This window comes from Oryctolagus cuniculus, chromosome 16 (assembly GCF_964237555.1).
Source record: "Oryctolagus cuniculus chromosome 16, mOryCun1.1, whole genome shotgun sequence".
Taxonomy (NCBI): Eukaryota; Metazoa; Chordata; class Mammalia; order Lagomorpha; family Leporidae; genus Oryctolagus; species Oryctolagus cuniculus.
In genome coordinates, this window is record NC_091447.1 from 65,279,465 (window position 1) to 65,302,042 (window position 22,578).

The 22,578-nt window shown below is 70.6% G+C and overlaps 3 protein-coding genes across 6 annotated transcripts; 2 read left to right on the plus strand and 1 right to left on the minus strand.

Moving 5' to 3' along the window:
- The first annotated feature begins 407 nt into the window (after positions 1 to 407).
- DDA1 (DET1 and DDB1 associated 1) lies at positions 408 to 6,685 on the plus strand. The gene is made up of 5 exons (XM_070058963.1): positions 408 to 565; positions 4,707 to 4,787; positions 4,917 to 4,968; positions 5,576 to 5,637; positions 6,056 to 6,685. The coding sequence occupies exons 1-5, from the start codon at positions 563 to 565 to the stop codon at positions 6,164 to 6,166; spliced, it is 309 nt and encodes a 102-aa protein (XP_069915064.1). The 5' UTR covers positions 408 to 562; the 3' UTR covers positions 6,167 to 6,685.
- A 1,191-nt stretch (positions 6,686 to 7,876) lies between these two features.
- Positions 7,877 to 17,201, minus strand: ANO8 (anoctamin 8). 2 transcript variants are annotated; one of them, XM_070058947.1, is made up of 18 exons: positions 16,228 to 17,201; positions 15,563 to 15,673; positions 15,318 to 15,450; positions 14,996 to 15,134; positions 14,809 to 14,905; positions 14,271 to 14,387; positions 14,031 to 14,158; positions 13,763 to 13,924; positions 13,436 to 13,588; positions 13,184 to 13,310; positions 12,999 to 13,054; positions 12,820 to 12,894; positions 11,455 to 12,264; positions 11,015 to 11,206; positions 10,811 to 10,942; positions 10,574 to 10,684; positions 9,374 to 10,097; positions 7,877 to 8,587 (listed from the first exon to the last, which is right to left on the minus strand). In XM_070058947.1, the coding sequence occupies exons 1-18, from the start codon at positions 16,322 to 16,324 to the stop codon at positions 8,217 to 8,219; spliced, it is 3,735 nt and encodes a 1,244-aa protein (XP_069915048.1). In that variant the 5' UTR covers positions 16,325 to 17,201; the 3' UTR covers positions 7,877 to 8,216. The 2 variants fall into 2 exon arrangements, 1 of the variants encoding a protein (XP_069915048.1); XR_011382886.1 differs by having other exon boundaries at positions 8,451 to 8,587; positions 8,824 to 10,097; positions 16,228 to 17,196.
- Positions 17,202 to 17,809: 608 nt separating this feature from the next.
- GTPBP3 (GTP binding protein 3, mitochondrial) lies at positions 17,810 to 20,872 on the plus strand. 3 transcript variants are annotated; one of them, XM_070058952.1, is made up of 9 exons: positions 17,810 to 17,950; positions 18,151 to 18,392; positions 18,474 to 18,560; positions 18,654 to 18,856; positions 19,069 to 19,141; positions 19,232 to 19,375; positions 19,485 to 19,650; positions 20,099 to 20,377; positions 20,500 to 20,872. In XM_070058952.1, the coding sequence occupies exons 1-9, from the start codon at positions 17,898 to 17,900 to the stop codon at positions 20,723 to 20,725; spliced, it is 1,473 nt and encodes a 490-aa protein (XP_069915053.1). In that variant the 5' UTR covers positions 17,810 to 17,897; the 3' UTR covers positions 20,726 to 20,872. The 3 variants fall into 3 exon arrangements, with proteins under 3 accessions (XP_069915053.1, XP_069915051.1, XP_069915054.1); XM_070058953.1 differs by having other exon boundaries at positions 17,822 to 17,950; positions 18,038 to 18,392; XM_070058950.1 differs by having other exon boundaries at positions 19,069 to 19,375.
- Positions 20,873 to 22,578: the final 1,706 nt, after the last annotated feature.

Genomic DNA, 22,578 nt, shown 5'->3' on the forward strand with positions numbered 1-22,578 from the left:
AATCCTAGGGGCGACCCACAGGTGCTCGAGCTGAGCCTGAGATGTCAATTCTAGGGTGTCACACCCACTGGGTGTCCTGAATTCCAGGGTTAGGACCTGGGGGAGGGGGCTGCCGTGGAAACCGCGCAATCCACTTTAGTGGACACCAGCAGACCTCCCGGCGTCGAGAACTACAGCTGCCCAGGCGCCCGACGGCGGCGAACTACAACTCCCAGGAGGCGTTGCGGCGCCCCCCGCCCACTTCCGGATATCGCTTCCCTTTGCTTCTCAGTCCCGGGCGGGGTTTTGCCGTCTCAGCCTAACTTGATCATCAAGGGAGGAGGCGTGGTGGCCAATAGGCGCGCGATGCTGCCGGATCTAGCCAATGGTAACGCGCGGGGGCCCTACACCAGAGGGGCGGGGCCGGGGCGTGGGCCAATGACGGGCGGCGGTGGCGCCATCAGTGTGAGCTGTGCCGTGGCTGGAAGTTACTGTGCGGCGGCGGCGAAGACGGCGGCTGTGGCGGCGGCGGTGGTGGCGGCGGCGGCGGCGGCGGCCGGGGCGGCGACGGAGGAGACGGAAGATGGTGAGGACGGCCGCTGGGCCCGAATTCCCTCCCCGCCCGACAAAATGGTGCCGCGGGCCCACCCACCTCGCGCATCCCCCGAGGCCCCCCACCGCCCGGCCCCGGCCCCTCCGGCCCGGCCCCGCCCCTCCCTCTGACCTGTGACCCTCGATCCTCGGACCCCGCCCCAGCTCCCTCTCCCAACCCGTGACCCCATCTGGGCTTCCAGGCCCTGACAACTCAATCATTTCCGGGTCGCCTTTGCCCCCCGGAAACCGCCTGGGGGTGGGAAGGGGGTCCCCCGAGACCCCCAGGCCCGGCCCGGCCGTCGGCGCGCCCGCCTCCCCGCAGCCCGCTGCGGTTCTGCAGGGGTCGGGAGGCCGGCCTGGGCGCCGGGGCGGGGGAGGGGTCTGCGGCGCTCCATGCGGTGCTTTGTCGCCGGAGGAAGTGCGACATCGCCGCCGGCCGGCTGCGGCCCCGGGGTCCCCGACCCCCGCCCCGCCCCCGCCGGGCTCCCCGGGCTGTGACCCTTCGTGACAATCGAGCGCGCTGACGTCGCGGGGAGCTCTGGGGAGGGGGCGCGGGGGCTGGTGACACGCCCGGCCCGCTGTCCCCTCTCCCGCCGGCTCCGTTCTTGGGGGCCGGAGGTTCTTGGAGAAAGCGGGGGCGGCGGCCCAGCCCCTGCCCAGCCCCGCCGCTGCCACCCTCGCGAGCCCCCATCCCAGAGTCTCAGCCCCCAGCCCCCAGCCCCCAGGCCGGGGGGGGGGAGGGGGTGGGCGAAGGCGGGCCCCCTGGCTTCCGGATTTTTCTCGGCTCCGGCTGCAATGCACCGTCTACCACTCTGGGGCGCTAAGGCCTCGTTCCGCCCAGCCTCCCCCAGCCCCGGGACCCCTCCCCTGACGGCCCCTGCCCACCTGTGTGACCTCAGCACCCCCCCGCCCCCCTGCACGCCTTGCTTGCGCTTCCTAACTCCCGAGGGCCTTTGCACTCGCTGCCTGGAACACCCTTCTGTGAGCGTCGCCCCTAGCCGGCGTGGAGGGGCAGCTTTGGGCAGCAGCTGTGGCCGGCCACGTGCGGTGGCGGGGGGCTTTCGCCCCGTGCTCTGTGAGGCCGTCCTAGGTGCTTCCTGCGCTCAGCACAAACGCTCTGGTGCCAACGGCTGCTCCTGGGCGCAGCCCCTTCCCCGGCCGCGCGGACTCCGTGGGTCGTGGGGAGGTGGCTGGGAGGTGCCCAGCCAGCTCTGGGGCCCTGCATCTCTCGCCGCGAGGCTGTCCATCCCCTGCGAGGTGCCAGTCCCGTGAGGGGGGCGAGGGGACGCGCCCGGGTGCTGGGGAGAAGCAGGGGGGGGCGCTGAGGTGGGTGTGGCAGGGGACGGAGGGGGAGCAGCAGAGGAGCGACAGGCCCCCTTCTCACCCTGCAGGCCTCACACTGGCCAGGTCGCTGCCCCCGCACAGCCCCAGGCCCCACACAGGGTCTGCAAGGCCCCCCTGTCCCAGCTGCGGTGGCTGGGGGCGGGGCCAGGATGCACCTGGCCCTGTCAGGTGGGTGGGGGCGGGGCCCAGAGCCCGTGCTGGGTCCCCACCGCCTCCCGGGGTCGCCCCCTGGCAGGAGGCCGGGGTAGAGCCAGGAACTGAACCCAGGCACCTGTAAGCCGCGGGCCAAGCGCCTGGTCCCTGCCCGTGTGCCCCATGCTCGCCCCAGCTCCCCGGTGCCAAATGCACACCGCTGGATCCGGATCCGAATCCAGCTCCCCACTGGTGGCCTGGGAAAGCAGCGGAGGACGCGGGTTGGGGCCACTGCCGCCCAGGTGGGAGACCCGGATGGAGCTCCTGGCTCTTGGCTTCAGCCCGGCCCAGCCCCTGCCAGTGTAGCCACTGGGGGAGTGACGGAACGGATGGGAGACCTGTCTCTCTCTGCCTGTCGAATCGATAAATACGTCTTTAATTTTCAAAGAAAACCTTGCTTAATGGGTGAGGCTGGTCCCAGGGTCCAGGACTGGGGCGGAGCTCTGGGTCACCCGGATGTGAGGGCACCCCCTGTGGGGGAGGGGGCGCCTGCCCGGTGACATTCAGCTCCCTGGGCTGGCCTGGGACCCTGCAGAGAGGGCTTGGGCCTTGGGGAGGAGGGATCCTGCTGCCCCAGCCAAGCCCAGAGGGTGCCGGGGGCCTGGGGGCTCCAGCCCGTGGTCCTTAGGCAGGGGAGAGCGTGTGCGAGAGGTGGGAGGGGTTCCAGTGGCTTCCTCACTGTTCTCACTGGAGACAGGTGCCGCTGTGCCCTGGAGTCTGTTGATTGATTGATTTTAAGATTTATTTGAATGGCAGAGCTACAAAAACAGAGAGAGGGAAAGAGGTCTTCCATCCGCTGGTTCACTCCCCAATTGGCTGCAACGGCCAGAGCTGTGCCGATCCGAAGCCAGGAGCCTCTTCCAGGTCTCCCACGCGGGTGCAGGGCCCGAGGACTCGGGCCATCCTCCACTGCCTTCCCAGGCCACAGCAGAGAGCTGGGTCAGAAGGAGCAGCCAGGACTCGAACAGGCGCCCCATGGGATGCAGGCACCGCAGGTGGCGGCTTTACGCTGCGCCGCTGTCGTTTTCTACCATTTCCTGTTTTGAAAAGCAGAGTGATGCAGCTCTTCCCAGGGCTTTGCCCCAGATGCTCGCAGCCGGCGACGCCGGGAGCCCAGGAGCTCGGCCTGGGTCTCCCGTGGGGGTGGCAGGGCCCAGGCGTGTGAGCAACAGCCGTTGCTTCCCAGGGTGCACGTGTGCAGGGGGCCGGGTCAGGACTGGAGCAGCCGGGACTTGAACCTGTGGGCGGGCGTCCAGGGCGCTGGCTGACCCCGCCCCAGACCCCTTGTCCATCTGCCGCGTGTGGGGTCGGGAGAGAAGACAGGAGGAGGCATCGTCCCGGCACAGGCCCGAGGGATAGGGTCAGGGCCCGGAAGGCCGTTCTGAGGGTCAGCGATTCACATGTGGGCCCCGCACCCCACCCCCGGCAGGGGGCTGGCTGGCACGTGTGGGGGCCCTCCAGTCCACACAGCGTTGCTGAAAAGCTGAGTCAGCTTTAAAAGCCTGGGGCCGGGAGCCAGCGCTGCAGTGCACATCCCATGTGGGCGCGGGTTCAAGTCCCGGCTGCTCCACCTCCCATCCCGCTCTCTGCTGTGGCCTGGGAGAGCAGTGGAGGACGGCCCAGGTCCTTGGGCCCTGCACCCGCGTGGGAGACCCGGATGGAGCTCCTGGCTCCTGGCTTCGGCAGCCCTGGCTGCTGTGGGCATTTGGGGAGTGAACCAGCGGATGGACAACCTCCCTCTCTCTCCCCTCCCTCCCTCTCCTGCCCTCCCTTTCCCTCCCCCCCTCCCCTTCTCTCCCCGTCTCTCTGCCTCTCTCTCTGTCTTAAGAAAAGTTTCCTGGCCGGCGCTGCGGCTCACTAGGCTAATCCTCTGCCTAGCGGCGCCGGCACACCGGGTTCTAGTCCCGGTCGGGGCGCCGGATTCTGTCCCGGTTGCCCCTCTTCCAGGCCAGCCCTCTGCTGTGGCCAGGGAGTGCAGTGGAGGATGGCCCAGGTGCTTGGGCCCTGCACCCCATGGGAGACCAGGAAAAGCACCTGGCTCCTGGCTCCTGCCACCGGATCAGCGCGGTGCGCCGGCCGCAGCGCGCTGGCCGCGGCAGCCATTGGAGGGTGAACCAACGGCAAAGGAAGACCTTTCTCTCTGTCTCTCTCTCTCACTGTCCACTCTGCCTGTCCAAAAAAAATAAAAAAAAAAAAAAAAAAAAAAAGAAAAGTTTCCTTTTAAAAACAAAACAAAAGGCTGGGGCTACCAATGATCCAGCTCGGGGTTCTGGGGCTCCCCAGGCTCTCCCAGGTGGCTCAGCCGGAATGCGCCAGTGCCCTGCGTCCCGGGCGCACTTAGTGGGTTACGGTGCACAGCGCCCAGGGGAGCAGCTGCGCGTGCGCGTGCGCCTCGCGGGCTGCGGGAGGGCCGGGCTGACTCCCCGCCCCGCCGTCCCTTCAACCTGAGCCTCTGGGTGCCGGCTCCCGCCGCTCTGAGAGGTTTGGACGGGGCTGGGGGGCGGAGGACAGGGCCCACCGCCAACCCCGCTCGCCGAGGGGGACCCCGCGCGGCGGCCACTGGCTGCGCCCTCACCCGCCCCCTCGGTGTCTTCCAGGCAGATTTTTTGAAAGGATTGCCTGTGTACAACAAAAGCAACTTTAGTCGATTTCATGCCGACTCCGTGTGCAAAGCCTCGGTGAGCGCGCGCGTTCCCCGGGGGCCCGGGGAGGTGCGGGGCGCCGCTCGGCTTCCCCGCGGGCGTGGAAGGGTGGGTGCTGGGGCGAGGGCCCGCGCCCCTGACTCTCCCCGCCCCACCCCTCCGCAGAACCGACGTCCCTCAGTCTACCTGCCCACTCGCGAGTACCCCTCCGAACAGAGTAAGTAGCCCGCGCCAGAGACTGGGCTGGGGTCGCGTCCTCCGCTCACCCCCTGCGGGCTCAGCGGGGAGGAGCCCGCCGCTCTGGGGCTCCGCTCTGGGGCTCGGCGCGCCGCTCTGGGGCTCGGCGCGTGCCTGCCCGTGGGAGCCGCGGAAAGCTGGCACGCCCTGGGCGCCCCCTGAGCCCCCCCCGCGCGGGTATCATGAGCTGGTCCTGCCCCCTTGCGCTTGGGTCAGGTTGCCCGGCCCCCGCCGGCCCCTGTGGTCCACGTGGGCGGTCTCAGCCAGGACACACACACAGGGGCTGGGAGGACCTGAGGGAGGCGGAGCCCAGGCCTGCGGAGCCGACCCGCGAGCTCCTGGTGCGCGTCTGCGCCTGCTTGCGTGCGTGCGGGGCCACTGCCCCGCCTGCAGGTAGCGCTGGGCCCCGGGGAAGCAGGGATCCCGCGTGTGTGGCCTTTGGGGTCCCAGCTAGCGGCGGCATCCTGGGTTGGGGGTGCTGACTCCGCCCGCGCCCCAGTCCCTGAAGTCCAGCCGGGTGGGGCCGGGCCACGCAGCCAGGGCGACCCCTGCGCCGGCCCTGAGGCTGCTCCGTCTTCCCTCCGCAGTCATTGTAACAGAAAAGACCAACATCCTCCTCCGCTACCTGCATCAGCAATGGGACAAAAAGGTGAGCCCGCGGGGCGGGGCGGGGCGGGGCTTTGAGGGCTGAGTAGGAGTGCGGGGGGGGGGGGGGCACCACACCCTGGCCGGGGCATGAGGTGGACTTGATGGTGGTGGCCGAGAATTTTGATGAAGCGTGCGCGCGGTTAGAGCCGCAGGCAGCGGCAGAGGGGTGATCGCAGTCCAGAGACCCCTCCCCGTCCCCCTTTTTAATTAAAATCTCTCATGGTCCGCATGGGGGTCTCTCTGCTTCTGCCCTTGGCCGTGAGCATGGGGAATGGGCCAGGCTGGAAGGGGAACCCCAGGCCGGAGCGACCCCTCCCACGTGCCAGCCCCACACCTGCCCACTGTCCTGTGCCCCTGCCCCCCGCGCCCCGGGAGGGACCCCCGCAGCCGCGGCTCAGCCCCCTGTCCCAACCCCGCAGAACGCCGCCAAGAAGAGAGACCAGGAGCAGGTGGAGCTGGAGGGCGAGAGCTCGGCGCCGCCCCGCAAGGTGGCGCGGACCGACAGCCCGGACATGCACGAGGACACTTAGGGCGTGGCCCCGCCCCGCTGCTCCCCGGCCTCCCGCCCGCGCCCGCGCCCACCCCCGCCCGCCGCCCGCACCCCTTCCAACCTCATAGGAGCTGATGTATTTATTTTCCTTGAGTTTTTATTTATGCTGTAACCCGTACGGTATGGAGCGTTGGTTAAAGGGGCCGTGAGACCCGGTAGTGTGATGTCGGTAGATGCTTCTTCCAGACAACTGTCCCCGCCCCCCGCCCCGCCCACCCCGCTTCCCCACCCGGAGAACCGGAGAGCAGGCCGGGGGCTCGGCGGGGGCCTGGAGGCCGGGCTGGGGGACGCGGTGCCCCCTGGACATCTGAGCAGCCTCCTCCCCCCTCCCGCCCGCCGGGCCGGGGGCCCCCCCCGACCCCCGCTGGGACGGTGCCCAGACCTCACTCTGAGCATGCGCGCGCGCGGGGCGAAGTCGGCCCCTCCGGATTCTTAAGTCATTTTATCATGGACTCGTGCGTGCTCCGTGTCCACCCCAATAAAAGGATGTTTGCTACTCGCCCGGGCGTCTTTGCTGCGCACGCCTCGGCGTCCCACCCCCACCCCGGACGACGGAGCCGCGGAGCGCCGCCCCCCGAGAGGACGAGGACCCCTCCGTGCGCCTGCGCGGCCGCCGTCCAGGCCAAGAGCGGCGTGGGCCCGCCCCTCTGCCTCGCTCCGGTGTCCCCCAGACAGTGCCCGGCGTGGAGCCCCAGCCACGGCGGTGGTGGTGTGGCTGCCCCGTGGCCGCCCAGGGAGCGGAGGGCCCGGGCTGTCGGGGGCTTGGGCAGGTCTGTGGCCCTGAACCTGGTTTCCATAGCTGTGGATTTGGGAGGGTCCCGCCCCAGATGACCCCTCTGCGGGCCCCTGCCCTGGCCGGCTTCTCCCCCCGCGGCGGTGGCGGCAGCATTGGCCACGGCGTGTGGCAGGGACCCTGTGGTCACAGGGCAGGGGGTCGGCTGAGGGCCCCGGGGCTCACAGGCCATGGGATGCGGGCACGGGGCAGAGGGGGAGCAGGTGGCAGCCCTGCCCTCGCCCTTGTCCTTCCGCAGGGGGCCTGGGCCCCCAGCCCCCCTTTGAGGAAGCTCCTGGCCCCGTGGTCTGCCCACAGCTGGGCCACCGGTGCCTGCCGGCCACTTCTCCCCATCCTGCCTCGGTCCAGCCAGGTGAGAGTCTCACGGCTGTGGCCCCCACCACCCCGGCACCCGAGGCTCTGTCGTGTCCCTGGCCGGCACGGACACACGCAGCCAGGGTGAGGGGTCTCCTCCCCCCCCCTCGACGTTCTTCACAGGCCGCCGGGGTGGCCTCCAGCTCACCCGGGGCCCTCTCAAGTCCCCGCCCGCCCCGCCCCGGCCTCTCCTCCGCCGGCACCAGGTTCTGTCCCGGGCCACACAGCCCAGCCGTGGCCCGTCCCGTCTGCCCCTTGTTGTCCTCAGGATGGCGGCTCTGGGGACTGCCGGCGTGGGGGTGGGTTCCACACTCCCACCTCCTTCCTGTGCAGCCCCCTCACCGGGCAGCCGCCGCGGGCCGCCCCGCCTCTGTCACCGCCGTCCGTCTCTTCCTTTGTCTCGGGCGCCCCAAGCGGAGGCCGGGGGCCCTGCAGCTCCTCCCCCACTGAGGCTTTGGGGCCCCAGGAAGCCCCAGGTCTGGGCCACCAGAGGCCAGCGGCGGGGGCGCCCCCAAGCCCGCTTTCCACTGCTCCAACCTCCGGCACTGTTGAAATAGACTTTTTATTGCATTTCTGCCGTTTTACAAAAATATGACAAAATAAATTAAAAACAAATAAATAACCGCCTATTCTTTGTCAGTGTGTTTTCCTATTGGTGTTTGGGGGAGGGGTCGCCTTTGGTCTCCCCCTCCCCCACCTCCTGGTCTTAAAGGAAACGGCAGATGGGGGGGGCGGGCGCCCCTGCCTCCCCCTCCCCACAGCCCGGGGAGGGCTCGGCCAATGCTGGGGCTGTCCTGGGGGCCGCGGCCAGGCGCGTCTTCCCGCCGCCGCCTTCAGTGTCCGCTGCTGCATCTGACAGGAGAGAGGGCGGCGGCCGGCCGAGCTAATGCCAGCCGCTGGGCCAGCACACGGCTTGGGGGCTGGGGCTGGGGCTGGGCGAGGGCGCCGGGGACGCGGGGGGCTCCGAGGTGGGCGGCGGCGGCGGCAGCGGCGGCGGGGGCGGGAGGCTGTAGAAGCTGGCGTCCCCCGGCAGGGGCTGCGGGGCCGGCGGGGGCCCGGCCAGGACGCAGGGCGGGCACTCGGCGGCCGGCGGGGCCGGGCGGGAGGCGGCGCCCTCGCCCCCGCAGCCCCACGGCCCGTCCCACTGCCAGCAGCCGGCGGGCGGCGTCGGGGGCCGGGGCAGCGGCACTGGCGGCGGCGGCTGCGCGGGGCTCCGGCTGCGGCGGGCGCGCAGGGCAGGGGCCAGCGCTGTCCCTGCGGAGGCGAGAGGGGCCGTTCCGGGGAGGCTGCCGCCCCCCGCCGGGCTGGCCGCCCTGCCCGCGCCCCCTCCCGGCCCTGCAGGCACATGGAAGGCCTTATTGCTTCTGATCAGAGACCGGGGCGGGCAGGGAGGGGTGGGGAGGGGTCTTCGGGGCAGCCCCTGGGCACTGGCCCCTCCCAGCCCCGGGAGCGCAGGGCGGGAGGTTGAGGAAGTCCCTCCCGCTTCTGACCTACGTGCCTGGCCCTGGTTGCCCTCTGGGGCGCCCTGGGCTGAGGTTGGGGCCAGGGGCCTGTCTCTGAGTCGCCCGGTGGGCTCCCTGGCTGGGCGGCCACAGCCTCCTCTTCCAGGAATGCCTCTGGGCTGCAGGGGGGAGGGGTTTGCATAGAGGCCTGGGGGGCGGGGGTCGAGTCCCCCCAGAGTGAGCTGGGTGTGGGGTCTGATGGGGCCCCCTCACCTCTCCTGGCACCCTGGGAGGGGGCTGAGGCTGGGTTTTGGGGATCCCTCCCGGAGTGGGAGGAGGGGGCGGTGAGGAGGGTCAGGCACAGGGCTCCAGGCTGTCCAGGGGCCCGGAGAAAGAGAGAGAGAGAGACAGAGAGAGACAGACAGAGAGACAGAGAGAGAGAGAGACCGAGCAGGTTTTTCCACCGGGACTCCACGCACGCACCACGGACCTACTTCCCCAATCGGTGCAGAGACCAGGCCGTCTCTGTCCCTTTCAGCCCCACCCCACCCCCCCAAAGCCAGCCCGGCGTCCCCGCCCCCGAGTTAAAGCTTGTGACCTGAGCCTTCGTCCTCGGGCCGCGGGGCTTCCAGCTCCTCCGCCGGGGCCTCCTCCGCCTGCCCACTCCTCTGCGCCCGGCCGCCGCCGCCGCCGCCGCCGCCGCCGCCTGGGGTCCCCTCCGACCGCGCCTGCTGCCCTCCGGCCCCGTTGGCCCCCGCGTCCGCCCGGGCGCCCCCAAAGGGGAAGAGCTTGCCGGCGTGGAAGGCCTTGGGCGGGGAGTGGCTGCGCTCGGGGTCTCGCCGCGTCTCGGGCGATTTGAGGAACTTGAAGCTGAGGAAGGCGGGCAGGCGCGTGTCCCCGCCCGTGGGCGACTGGGCGGGGGGCGGCCGCGTGGCCTGGCCAGCGCCGGAGCCCGCCAGCGAGGACGTGGCCGCCGCGGCCGCCGACGACAGGAACTTGCCCTGCAGCGGGATGATCTGTTTGAGCTTCATGACGTTGTTGGGGGCCAGCAGGGACCCCGGGCGCTTGGGGCGCTCGGCGCCGTGGCCGCCCGGCCCGCTGCCCTTGGCCTTGGCGGAGGACTTCTCGGAGGCGGCGGCGGCGGCGGTGGCGGCGGCGGCGGCGGCGGGGTCCAGCCCGGAGCCCTCGGCCCGCGCCTCCTCGCGGCTGCCGGCCTCGCGCTCGCGCCGGGCGTGGTGCTCGGCGTGGCGTTGGCGTTCCTCCTCCTCGCGCCGCCGCCGCTGCTGTTGCTGGTACCGGTGCTGGGCCTGGCGCTCGTGTCTCTGCGGGGCAGGAGGCGCCGCCGTGAGGGGACCTGGGGGAGCGGGCGCGCGCGCTCGGGGCTCCCTGCGGGGGCGGGAAGCGCTCCAAAGGCTTATTAGGCACCAGCTGTATCCCTGGACTCTGGCCGGTGCTTTCTGGGAATTCGCTGGCCACCAGCTCTGTCCGTGGCCGCGGGCCAACGTGGCCTCCCAGGAGCGTGCGCCAGCCAGAGATGGAGCCGGGAGTGCCGCGGACCCGCAGCCCGGGTGGAGCTGCGCTCATTTAGGGAGCGGGTATTTAAAAAAATAAAAACCTGTGGACACGGAGAACCAATTTCCTTCCACAGGATTCTGTGCTGTCTGCAATTCGACCTCCCGCTGAGAACCTGGGCCCGGGCACCCCATCACCTGGGACCTGTCCCCATCACCGCCCCACTGAGCAGCCCCGTCCCGCCCCGGCCAGCCCCGCCCACCGCCCCGCCCACCACCCCGCCCACCTTGAAGGCTTCCCGTCGCTGGTACTCGAGTTTGGCCATTTCCTCGGCCACCCAGCCGGGGATGTCGGGGATGGCCACGTGGATGAGGTACTTGAGGAGCAGAGCGAAGTGCTGCGGGGACGGAGAAGAGGCTGCAGGCTCCAGGCCGCCCTTTGGTGCCCTGAGGCTCGCCGGCGCCGGTGGCAGGGGATGGTGGTGGTGGCGGCGGTGGTGGTCGTGGGAGGGCAGCCAGCCTACCTCAAGCACCACCACGGACACGATGGCCGCCTCCGGGCTCAGCCAGGGGAAGAGGCGCTGCAGCTGCCCGCACTGGCCGATGAGGTAGCAGTTGACCACGATGGCCAGCACGCCCATGGCCTCCATGACTTTCTGCGGGAGGTGGGAGGTTCAGGCGTGCGTGGGGGGGTCCCCGAGCCCCTCCCCCTCCCAGCCACCGCCCACCTGCCACTGGCCGATGCTCTCGACGCGCTGGCCGAAGGGCCGCTGCAGTCCCGTGCACAGCCGGAAGGCGTCGCTGCGGATCTCGATGAGGTTGTTGACCAGGGCGCACAGCGCGGCCAGCGGGAAGGCGGACGAGAAGAGCACGACGTAGCCGAACTGCACGAACATCTCCTGGTAGTCCTGGAAGGTGTCCTGGCGGCGGGGCGGGGCGCGGCGGGGCGGGGCTCAGGGCGCCTCCTCCCTCAGGCCCGCTCCGCCCTCGGGCTGGGCTGTCGGGACCACCCAGGGCACCCCCTGCCAACTTGGCCGCCCTCCGCCTTCTGACTGCAGCCTCCTCCTCCGGGCTGTGAGCCCCGCGCCTCCTCCCTCGGACTGTGCGCCCCCCCCCCCGCCTCCTCCCTCGGACCCGCTCCTCCCCCGGGCTGTGCGCCCGCGCCCACCTCGTATTTCTTCATGCAGCTCTCCAGCTCCGCCTGGGTGAGCTGGGGCGAGCTCTCCTCCTCGGGCGGGTCGATCCAAGACGACCGGTTCTGCCGCCTCTGCCTCCCCGCCGCCGACTCGCCCGAGCCAGGCTCCGGGTCCGGGCCCCCGTCCGGCCCCTGGTCGCGCCCCTCGCCCCCGGCCCGGCGAAGCAAGATGGCTGGGGGCTCCCGTTCAGGGCTGCTGGGCGCCCCCTCCGCCTCGTCATCATCCTCCTCGGCCAGCGTGAACACGCCGGGCTCCAGCCCCTTCTCCACCAGGGTGGGGCTCCCCTCCTCCAGGAAGGCCTCCGGGCCTGGCCCAGGCCGCCGCCGCCCGGCGCCGCGTTCGGCAAAGCTGACTTTCTTCAGCCGGAGCCCGCAGTCCAGGAGGCCACCTTCCTCGCCCTCCTCCTCCTCCTCCTCCTCTTCCTCCTCCTCTTCCTCCTCCTCCTCTTCCTCCTCGTCTCCCCGAGGCCCGTCCCCCATCTCCCCCCCTTCGCCCGCAGGCCGCCGCTCCACCGTCGCCGCCGCCTCCTCCTCCTCCTCGGGCGCCCCGCAGCCCCCGCCCGGGCATCTGCGCCCTCCCCCGCCGCCGCCCTCGTCGGCCTGGGGTTCGAGGCGGCGGGGCGCCGGGCGCCGGAGGCTCAGCAGGCCGAGCAGGGCGCGGGCCAGCTCCCAGACGGCGCGCAGGCCCAGCTCGCCGCGGCCCAGCCGCCGGTACAGGTGCGGCTGCAGGACTTCGCGCACGTTCTGAAGGAACTGGCGGGTGATCAAGAGCGTGGCCAGCATCTGGGGGCGGGGAGGGGGAGAGAGAAGCCACGTGGAGGGCAGGCAGGGCTCCGGGCACCGGGCCGGGCGCCACCGCCGCCACGTGCCCGGGCACGCCCCCTGCCGGCCGCCTGCGGTACCCAGGACACGGAGGCCCCCGGTGGCTCAGCCGCTGGCCACCTTGCACGTGCTCGGAGCGCGGCCAGCCCAGGCGGGCAGGGGGCATTTCCCCGCCCCCCGCCCCTGCCACGGGCTCACTTAGCACCTGCCGGCCGCGCGGGGCCCCATCTGCACCCAGCTGCGCCCCCAGCACAAGCCGCACTGCACTGCCCACCCCGGGGGGCGGGGCCCGCAGGCTGCCACCTGCCCGTACTTTGCCCCGCGCCGTGAGCAGGAGGAGGAGCAGGCGGAACGGAGGAGCGGGAGCTGTGGAGCGACCGACGGACAGGTGGACGGACAGATGGGAGGACGCACGGACAGACAGAGAGGCGAGAAGGATGGAGGAGGGGGGAGGGGCTGAGAGCCCGTGGAGCCCTAGCGCCAGGGCCGCCCCCCGCTGGCCGCCGGGAACCCCACCTCTTTCAGGCGTTCCATGTCCTTGAGGTAGAAGCCGATGTAGAAGAGGCTCAGATAGGAGTTGACAAACTGGAACTGCAGGAAAGAGGCAGGAGGGGGGGGTCGCCTCGCCGGACCTGCGCGCCCCGCCCCCTCCAGAGCCCCCCCCCCGCCCGTGCACCTGCCCCCTGCCCACTCACCAGGACAATCTTGATGATGAGGTGCTTCTCGTAGGCGCTCTCTAGCCGGTAATTCTCTAAGGGGCCGAGGGGGTGCGTGAGGGATCCGCCCATCTCCCCGCCTCCCCGCCGCCGCCGCCGCAGCGCCCAGTTCCCCAAAGGGGTTCCGTAGGGAACCTGCCTCCCCGGGGAGGGGCGGCGCGTACCCATGTCGTTGAGCCAGATGGCCAGCTTCTTGTAGCCCTCGGCGCTCAGGCTGACCAGCAGGGCCAGCACGATCTTGGGCAGGAAGCGGGCCAGTCGGGGCAGCCCCTTCAGGCTCAGCACCAGCTCCTGCTGGGGCAAGGGGGTGGCTGAGTCGGTGGCTCCCCCGAGCGGCAGAGGGAAGGGCTGCAGGAGCCCAGGGCTGGGTGGGGCTGGGCCGCGGCGGCGGCGGTCGGGGGGCGGCCAGGGTTCACCTGCAGCTGGAAGCAGCCCAGCATGAGCAGGAAGACGGAGGCGAGGCAGGCCAGGCAGAGCGGGAGGCTAACGAGCAGCTGGAAGAGCAGCCGCTTCCAGGGCGGGTAGTAGAACTCCTCTGCGTGCGTCACCGGGCTGATGCGTCGCACGCCCTGGCAGGGGGCAGGGGGCAGGGGGCCGGGCCGGCGTGAGACCACAGGGGCCGCGTCTGACCCCTGCCCGGCCCCGCCTCGCACAGCCTTCCCAGCCAGTGCCCGCCAATAGAATCGCGCTCTCCCTGCTCCCCACCTCGCCCCGCCCCTCGCGCGCCCCCCACCCAGACCGACCCGGAACTGTGGGCGTGGCTCCTCTATGGCTTCCCCGGGCGAGTCCAGCGTCCCCCACTTGTAGGCCAGCTCCGCCCCTCTCCGCTTCCACTCCTCTAAGAACAGCGTCGACCAGATCACGTTGAAAAGAGCGAAGACCACGCAGGACACATCCCGGCTCGTCTGTGGGGGGCAGCGGGAGGGGGGGGGACAGGGCGGCCGTCGGCCAGGCTGGTCCAGGAAGAAGCCTCGCCGGGATTGGGTGTGTGCCCCGCCCCCTGCCCAGTACCTGGTCAGCCTCGGTGAACGTGTAGAGGACCGAACCGAAGACGGCCGGGTACACCATGGCGGACGTGTAGAAACCCAGCCAGGCGAAGTACATGGCGATCTTCACACCGAAGTACTCACAGATGTCATCTGCCCCAGGACGCAGGGGGACGGGGGTCCCTGTCAGCCTGGCCGGCCTCCTGGGAGCCCTGCTCACCCCCCGACCCCTGACCCCGGCCCCCAGCCCCCAGCCCGGCCGCACCTAGAGGCTGGTTTTCACACACGGCCTGCACCCACGACTTCATGAGGCGGTTCAAGATGCGCTGTTCGTGGACGGGGAACACCTGCTGGATGATCCCGCGGGCAGCCAGCTCGGGGACTGCGGGGCGAGGGGCGGAGGAGCCCAGGTCAGCCCCCACCCGCCCCGGGCGCCACTTCCCGTTTCTGCCTGCCTGCCGTCAAACCCACGGAGGCCTTTCCCAGGGGGGAGAAAGGGTGCAGGGGCCCAGCGGAGAACTTTTCAAATAAAGCCGTCGGGCTTGGGTTCCTGGCCCTGGAAAATGCCCCGGGCTCCGGCCACACAGGACGCGGGAGCGCTGTCCGTGGTCCTGAACCCGCCTCCCAAGGGGCGAGGCCCCACCCACCTGGCTGAGACCACGACCCCTTCATTTCATTGGTTGTCCCAGTCTCCCTTGCACCCCTGATTGGTTGGTTCTAGGCCACGCCCTCCTACCCCCATGGAGCTGGCTGTCTTCTAAGAACCCCACCCCATTGGCTGCCTGTGGCCCCGCCTCGCTCACTGATTGGCTGGTCTTCCAGGAAGCGCACGTTGTGCAACGCCTCGCCCTGCTTAGCCCGCAGGTTCTGCAGCCAGAAGCGGATGATGCTCTGCCGCTCCTGGGTGGGGGGAGAAGCGGCCGTGAGCTGGGGGCGGGGTCGGGGGTCGGGGGGCGGCCTCCCGGCCCAGACCCCCGGGGCCGGGCCCACCTGCGAGCTGAAGAAGCGCAGCTCGCTCTCCACGTTCTCGTAGATGAAGTCCTCGTCGCAGGAGAAGCCGCGCGTGCCCCCGCCGAACTCGGCCTTCACGGCCTTGCGCAGCCCCAGCTCGTCGGCGCCGCGGAGCAGGCTGCGGGGGAGCGCAGGGCGGGCGTGGGCTCCAGGGGCGGCCCGGGGGTCGAGGAGGCCCGGCCGGGAGGGGCCTCCCGGGGAGGGGCGGGGGCGGCGGAGCGCAGGGCGGGCGGGCAGGTGCAGGGCAGGCGCAGGGGCAGGGGCAGGGGCAGCGCAGGGGAGGCCGGCGTGCGGGACTCGCCTCTCGTAGGTGGCGGTGACGAAGAAGGCGTAGGCGCGCGTGTGGCGGTGATGGCGCACTTGCACGATGAGCTCGGGGATCCCCACGCGGATGTGGTTCAGCAGCCACAGCAGCGTGTGGTCGTCGGTAGTGTCTGCCGGGGGGCACAGGGGCACCCGATGGCTTCCGCCAGCCACCAAGCGGCCCGGGGCCGGGGGCCGCCTGACCCTCCGGGAGGCCGGGCAGGCGGGGCGGGGGCGGGGTACCTGGGAAGGTCATGAGCACATCGCAGTTCTCCGTGGGCACCGTCTTCATCCACGCCTTGTGCGACACCAGGTAGCGGCCGGCTTGCAGGAGCCGCTTCCCGAAAAGTTTATCTAGGGCGGCGGCAGGACAGGACGCGGCCGGGTCGCTCGGAGACCCAGGCCCGGCCTCGCCGCGTGTCCCTGCCGTCCAGCCGGGCGCACCTCCCCCGCCCACGCAGGCCCTCATGTGCCAAACTTCCTCACCCTGGAGGCCCCAAACCACAACCCGTAGAGCCCTCCCCCAACCCGCCTCCTCCCCCCACCAAGGCAGGGGCTGGGTGCGGCTCTCGCCCCCATTTCACAGATGGAGAAACTGAGGCGCCAAAGCCCCATCGAGTCCCGCGCCCAAGGTCACCAAAAAACACCGAGCTGGGACTCGAACTCGGGGCCGTGGGGCTCCGTCACGTGCGCCGAGGGAGCGATCCCGCAGCCCCCATGGGGTCCTCCTCGGCTCGGGCTTGCGACCCCCGCCCGCTGCGCCGCCCCAGCCCCACCCGCCGGGCCGCCGCCGCAGTGCTGGCTCACGGGGCCTGGGACGCTTGGCCCGCCCCGCACACACCCCAAGTCCCCTGGCTGTCCATCCGGCCCCTGCGCGCACCCAGGGCCCGCAGCCGCCGGACACCTACCCAGGACTCCGGACGCCGGGGCTGCGGGCTCTCCCTCCGGCGGGGGCCTCTTGCCTCGCTCGCCCTCCGGGGACGCGCCCCCGACAGCATCGGCCATGGCGACCACCGAGGTCGGGTCAGGGGCTGCGGGCGGCCCGGGCGCCGGGGGGCGGCGGGCTCATGGGGCCCGTGCCGCCGCCGAGAGCGCCGGGAGGAGGAGGAGGAGGAGGGAGACAAAGGCCGCGCCCGCCCGCCCGCGCCGGCCGCCGTCCTCGCCCGCCCGAGCGCCGCTTCTCGTCCCCGCCCGAGCCGAACCGGCCGGGCGCGCGTCACCGTCTGGGTCTCGTCCCAGCCCGCGCGCCGCGCTCGCTGCTTCTAGTCCCCGCCCGCGTGGTTTTCTTGCGTTTCGTTCTCGCCCGCCCGCTTCGCTCTCCGGTGCTCGTCCCCGCCCGCACCGATCTATGATGCCTTCTTCAAATTTCGTCCCCAGGGCCTGGAGGTGCGGGCTTGGGGAGGGGTGCGGGGGGGTGTCTCCGCCTCCCAGCCTCAGTCCGAAGTCCGGAGGCGCGGTTTGGAATCTGGGGTGACCACAGCAGGATGTGGGTGGAGGGCAGATTCCTGGTAACAATAACCCTACTCATCACAGCATGGATGCCAATGCCTTACGTGTAGCCGGGCCTGCCCCCGGGCCTTTGCACACACTCCCATCCGTACCCAACCCCCGGCTCCCCAATGGCCCACTGCCCTAGATTGAGAGCCCAGGGACCGGCACTGGTTCTCGATGCCCTGCATACAGTAAGCGCTTGATGTATACAAGCAGAGGTGAGGAAAGGCACCATTCGTTCCTGTTTTTGAAAAAGGCTGAGCGGGGTGCGGCGTGAAGGAGCTGGGACCCCAGCCTGTCCAGGTTTTCCGCAAGGCACAGGTGCACCTCCCGCCGGGCTCTGATCAAGAACCAGAAAATCGGCCGCGTGGAGGAGCCCCAGAGGGGGTCCCCGCCCTCAAGCCTCGAATCCCACCCTGGGCGCGCGGCTTCGCCCTGGGTTAACCTGAAAGTTACTCCCCCCACCCCCCACCCCCACCCCAGCTGTCAGGAGCCAGGGAGAGAATGGACACCTGGCTCTGAGCAGGTGCAGACCTGGGTCCGAACCGGGGCCAGGGAGGGCTGGGCGGGGGGGGGAAGCGAAGGTGATGCGGGGATGGGGGGCTCCAGAAGTCTTCCTGGAGGAGGGGGCCTTGGAGCCGGGCTTAGGGGAGGGGTTCCTCGCAGCCGCAGGTGAGACAGCGTTGGGGCAGGGAGAGAGGCCGCAGCGTCCTGGGGGCAGCCAGCAGGCGTCTTCCCAGCAGGTGCGGCCGAGGCGCGGGCTCTCCCAAACCCATCGCTTCCTTCTTCCATCTCCATTGTCTCAGGTCCCCGCCGCGCTAGGACCCATAGATTCGGTCCGATGTTGCCGGGGGAACACCATTTTGCTGCACTCACCGCCACCGAGAACCCGTTCCATTGCGCCCCTCACGCCAGCCAATGAGAGCAAAGACGTCCAGCGGGAGGGCGGGACGTCTCACAAATTGCCCAATGGTCGTCCAGAAGCGCTGAGCACTTTCCCAATCGGGTCGCGGAGCAGGCGGGGCCTCCTGCCCGAAGTTGAAGCCGCGCAGGAGGGCTGGGCAGGACGGTCGCGGGTTCCAAATCCATGTGGCGGGGGCTGTGGACCCTGGCGGCGCGGGCGGCACGTGGGCCTCCCAGGTGGGGCGACCCGGGGGAGGGGGAGTGAGAGCCTCGGGCTCGCTTCCTAGGTCCAGGAGGCCCAATCTGTCCATCCCCCTGCCGCAGAGCCCACGCCGGGGGTCACCTTCCGGCCTCAGAACCGCAGCCGCCCAGCCCCGGGTGCACCTGCTCCTTGGAGGCCGAATGCGCTGGCTCAGTCGCCTCCTCCCCTTTCCCAGGGCGTGCGCCCGCCGGGGCAGCGGCGCCCCGGGGTCCGGAGCCACCATCTTCGCGCTGAGCTCCGGCCAGGGCCGCTGCGCCCTCGCCGTGATCCGCACCAGCGGCCCCGCCAGCGCCCACGCCCTCCGCAGCCTCACGGCTCCCCGGAGCCTGCCCCCGGCCCGCCGCGCCAGCCTGCGTCTGCTCCGCGACCCCCGCTCCGGGGAGCCGCTGGACCGCGCGCTCGTGCTGTGGCTCCCAGGTGAGGAGGGGTCCCAGATCCTGAACCCGCCGCCGCTGCCCCCCCCCCCGCCTCCTGACGCCCCTCTCCCGGCCACGTCAGGTCCCCAGAGTTTCACGGGGGAGGACTGCGCCGAGTTCCACGTGCACGGAGGCCCTGCGGTGGTGAGCGGCGTCCTGCAGGCCCTGGGTGAGCCGCGCGCCCTGGGGCGCCTGGGGCGGGGTCAGGGCCTGGGGAGGGAGGGGATCCAGGGAGCTCAGGACCCCCGGGGCCTCCCCGCAGGCAGGGTACCGGGGCTACGGCCGGCGGAGGCCGGGGAGTTCACGCGGCGCGCCTTTGCCCACGGGAAGCTGACCCTGACCGAGGTGGAGGGGCTGGGGGACCTGATCCACGCGGAGACCGAGGCGCAGCGGCGCCAGGCGCTCAGACAGCTGGAGGGGGAGCTGGGCCAGCTGTGCCGCGGCTGGGCTGAGACCCTCACCCAGGCGAGTCCCCACCCCTGCCTGCCCGTTCTCTGCGTCTGAGACCACCCCAGCCCGGCCCGGCCCAGCCGGGCCGTCCCCCGCCTGGGCGCCCTGCACCTGTCTTTCCCCCTCCCGCGCCTGAGCCACCCACGCGGGCCCTTTAAGGTGGGCTGGCCATGGGCCGATTGCGGGTGGCCTCTTCGTTTCTGGACCCCCGCCCTGACCACCCGCAGGCCCTGGCGCACGTGGAGGCCTATATCGACTTCGGCGAGGATGACCACTTTGAAGAGGGTGTTCTGGAACAAGGTGGGTCCCTCTGGGGGCGGGACGTCAGGACCCCAGGCACCTCCCAGCCCTCAACACCCCCCTCACTCGCTCCCCTCTGCTTCGCCGCAGCGGACCGGGCAGTGCGGGCGCTGGAGGGCGCCCTGGGCGCACATCTGCGAGACGCGAGGCGCGGGCAGAGGCTCCGCTCGGGGGCGCACGTGGTGGTCGCCGGCCCCCCGAACGCCGGCAAGAGTAGCCTGGTGAACCTGCTCAGTAAGGGGCGGGCGGGCAGGTGGGCGGGCAGGGGGCGTGGCGGCTGGGCGGAGCTCTCTGGCCCGAGCCCCACCCCTTTCTCAGACCTCCCCGGGCCCCCCTCCCGCAGGCCGGAAGCCCGTGTCCATCGTGTCCCCCGAGCCAGGGACCACCCGCGACGTGCTGGAGACCCCCGTGGACTTGGCCGGCTTCCCAGCCTTGCTGAGCGACACGGCGGGGCTGCGGGAGGGCGCGGGGCCCGTGGAGCAGGAGGGTGTGCGGCGGGCCCGCGAGAGGTGGGGCTCCTCTCTGCGTCCTGGGGTTCCCAGAGGTGGGGGGAGGTGCCCCCCCCCCCGCAGTCCTGTCTGGAATCCTCATTCCCAGGAGAGGTGGGCGGTCCCGCAGTCTTGCCCCGCCCCCTCACGTTTCATCCCACCCCTTCACAGTTTGTCACACCCCTCATGGTCTGTCCCGCCCCTTGAGCCGGTCCTGTCCCCTCTGCCCCACCCCTCGCGCCGGCCCCACCCCCTCATGTTCCATCCCATCCCTTCACTGTCTGCCACGCCCCTTGCGCTGGCCCCGCCCCTACCGCCCCACCCCGCCCCTTCACTGTCATGCCCCCCAGGTTGGCCCCGCCCCTTGCTCCGGCCCCGCCCCCTCTGCCACGCCCCTCGCGTCGGCCCCGCCCAGGCCCTCCGCCCACCCGCCCTGGGGTCACAGCCGCGGCCTCCCCCTCCTCCCCAGGCTGGAGCAGGCCGACCTCATCCTGGCCGTGCTGGACGCCTCCGACCTGGCCTCCGCCGCCAGCCGCGACTTCCTGGACACCGTCGTGGCCCCCAGGGCAGCCCAGAGCCCCGGGGGGAGCGGGCAGCGCCTCCTGCTGGTGCTGAACAAGTCGGACCTGCTGCCCGCCGCCGGCCCGGAGCCCCGGCCGGGGCTGCCCCCGCACCTGCTGCTGTCCTGCCTGACCGGAGCCGGCCTGGACCGGCTCCTGGAGGCGCTGAAGGCGGAGCTGGCTGCCGTGTGAGCGCCCCGCCCCCCCCCAACAGGGAGCCCGGCCTCTGTGCGCATGTTCAGCATGGGCACAGCCCCCCTCCCCAGCTGAGCGAAGCACGGTGGCCATGGGTGCGTCTCGTCTCTTGCAGGTGTGGGGATCCCGCCACAGGCCCCCCGCTCCTGACGCGGGCCCGACACCAGCATCACCTGCAGGGCTGCCTGGACGCCCTGGGCCGGTATAAGGGGACTAGCGACCTGGCGCTGGCGGCCGAGGCGCTGCGGGTCGCCCGGGGCCACCTGTCACGCCTCGCCGGCGGAGGGGGCACTGAGGAGATCCTGGATGTCATTTTCCGGGACTTCTGCGTGGGCAAGTGAGGGGCGCCTGGGGGCGGCTCCGAGCAGAGGGGCCGCTGCCACCAGGCCCCTGCCCCGAAAATCCCCTGCGTGCGTGTGCGCATGCGTGGTGGCAGGTGCACCTTCCCAATGTGCGTTTTGTATATAAATTTTACTTCCCTTTTACAAGCTTTATTATTCTGTTTTTTAAAGATGCATGTATTTATTTGAAAGAAAGAGAGAGGGGTCTTCCATCCGCTGGTTCTGTACTGAACACCTACAGCCCCTATGGGAGAGCCCGGGTTCGAATCCCGGCTGTTCTGGGGCTGGGGCGCAGCAGGTGCGGCTCAAGTGCTGGGGTCCCTGCCACCCACGGAGGGAGACCCTGGCTCCTGGCTTCAGCCTGGAAGCAGGTGGGAGCTCTGCGTGGTCAGGGGGCCTGCGTGGCCCTGGCAGAGGGCGGAGGGCGCCGATGGGTCGCACCTGAAGTACCGCCGACCAGCCGGCAGAGGGCGCCCCGCTCCACCGAGGTGGCGCCTGGCAACCAGGCGCTTTGCCACAAACCTCCAGGGCTCCAAGTCCGGGTTGTCCAGCGCCCGGGCCGCCCCCCAACCCCGCACCGGGAGAAAAGGGGGGACCCGATACCGTTGCAACCCATTTTACAGAGCAACAAACTGATACCCAGAGAGGCAAGAATGAGGGGGTGCAACAGGAGTGGGGTCTGAGTGGCGAATGCCAGGAGGGCTTCCCGGAAGAGAACAGGCCTGGGTGCTGCCGGACGGTGCCTGCCTCTGCCCCCCCTGACTCCCAGGGCCTGCACACGGCTGCACGGAGGCCTTTGGCGACCGTCCCTTTTTTCCAAGAAGGGAGAGATGGTTTGTGGGAAGCCGCCCGCCGTGGGGACTATTTTTAGAGGCTGCAGGAAATCCCAAGAGGTAGGCCTCACCCTGCAGCTGGACCTTGGCACCAGGGAGGCGTTGGATTCTGCCGATGCCCCCCCCCCACACCCAGCAACTCCTGCGCGGCCAGGAGCCCCCAGCACCTCCAGGGTCAGGGTTGGAGAGGAGGAGTGATGATGCTTTGGGGACATCAGGGAGGGCTGCCTGGAGGAGGAGGTTTCTAAAGCCAGGCCTGGCAGAAAGACTTGGGGGAGGGCAAGGGAAAGGCATTTGATCTGAGAGCCCCATGAAGCTTGGGGTGTCTGACCAGAGGGTTGGAATGTCCGGGCTGAGGAGGTGGACTTTGTCCCTGGGACATGGGCAGCCATGGCGGGTGTGTGAGCCGCAGAGGGGCTTGGTCGCTTGTGCTCTGCAAAGACTCGAAGGTCGGAGGTCAGAGGTCGAAGGGCAGCTGGTCTACCCCCAGGGGCCAGAGACCTGGGCGAGCGTGGGAGCCCTGCGGCTGGCTGCCCCTCCCCCTCCCCGTGGCATCCGTGGGGGGTCAGGGACTTGGTGGTCCCCCGCCCCAGGCCCCAGCCGAGTGTTTCCTGCATGTTTCCTGCAGCCAGCGCCGGAAATCTCTCGCTCCTTTGTCATTGTGCCAGGGTGACTCACCCTCCCCCACTCAGGCAAGGGGGAGGGACACGGACTACAGGGGTTTGTGCATCTCCAAAGCCAGGAGCCTGGAGCTCCATCCGGGTCTCCCAGGCAAGGTGCAGGGCCCAAGCACTCGGGCCATCCCAGGATGCACCAGCAGAGAGCTGGATAGGAAGTGGAGCAGCCAGGACTCGAACCGGCGCCCGTGTGGGATGCCGGCAGCTTCCCTCTTTAGTCCGTGTGGCCAGACTCATTCCTGGAAGGGCAGGAGAGGAGCCGCACTTCCACCAGCCCAGGAGGGAAAGATGCTCTTGTCTGCAACATTCCCACCAGCAGAGGGCGCTGTGGCTTTTCCCATCA

Excerpts from the sequence above, each read along its gene's own strand:
- GTPBP3 (XM_070058950.1), top strand. The coding sequence starts at position 17,898 with ATGTGGCGGGGGCTGTGGACCCTGGCGGCGCGGGCGGCACGTGGGCCT. Across the intron at positions 18,561-18,653 it reads CGGCGTCCTGCAGGCCCTGG|GCAGGGTACCGGGGCTACGG; the intron begins GTGAGCCGCGCG and ends GCCTCCCCGCAG. Across the intron at positions 19,651-20,098 it reads GTGCGGCGGGCCCGCGAGAG|GCTGGAGCAGGCCGACCTCA; the intron begins GTGGGGCTCCTC and ends CCTCCTCCCCAG.
- DDA1 (XM_070058963.1), top strand. Across the intron at positions 4,788-4,916 it reads ACTCCGTGTGCAAAGCCTCG|AACCGACGTCCCTCAGTCTA; the intron begins GTGAGCGCGCGC and ends ACCCCTCCGCAG. Across the intron at positions 4,969-5,575 it reads CGAGTACCCCTCCGAACAGA|TCATTGTAACAGAAAAGACC; the intron begins GTAAGTAGCCCG and ends TTCCCTCCGCAG.
- ANO8 (XM_070058947.1), bottom strand. The coding sequence starts at position 16,324 with ATGGCCGATGCTGTCGGGGGCGCGTCCCCGGAGGGCGAGCGAGGCAAG. Across the intron at positions 12,265-12,819 it reads ACATGGAACGCCTGAAAGAG|ATGCTGGCCACGCTCTTGAT; the intron begins GTGGGGTTCCCG and ends CCCCGCCCCCAG. Across the intron at positions 8,588-9,373 it reads GCCCGAGGACGAAGGCTCAG|GGACAGCGCTGGCCCCTGCC; the intron begins GTCACAAGCTTT and ends TCGCCTCCGCAG.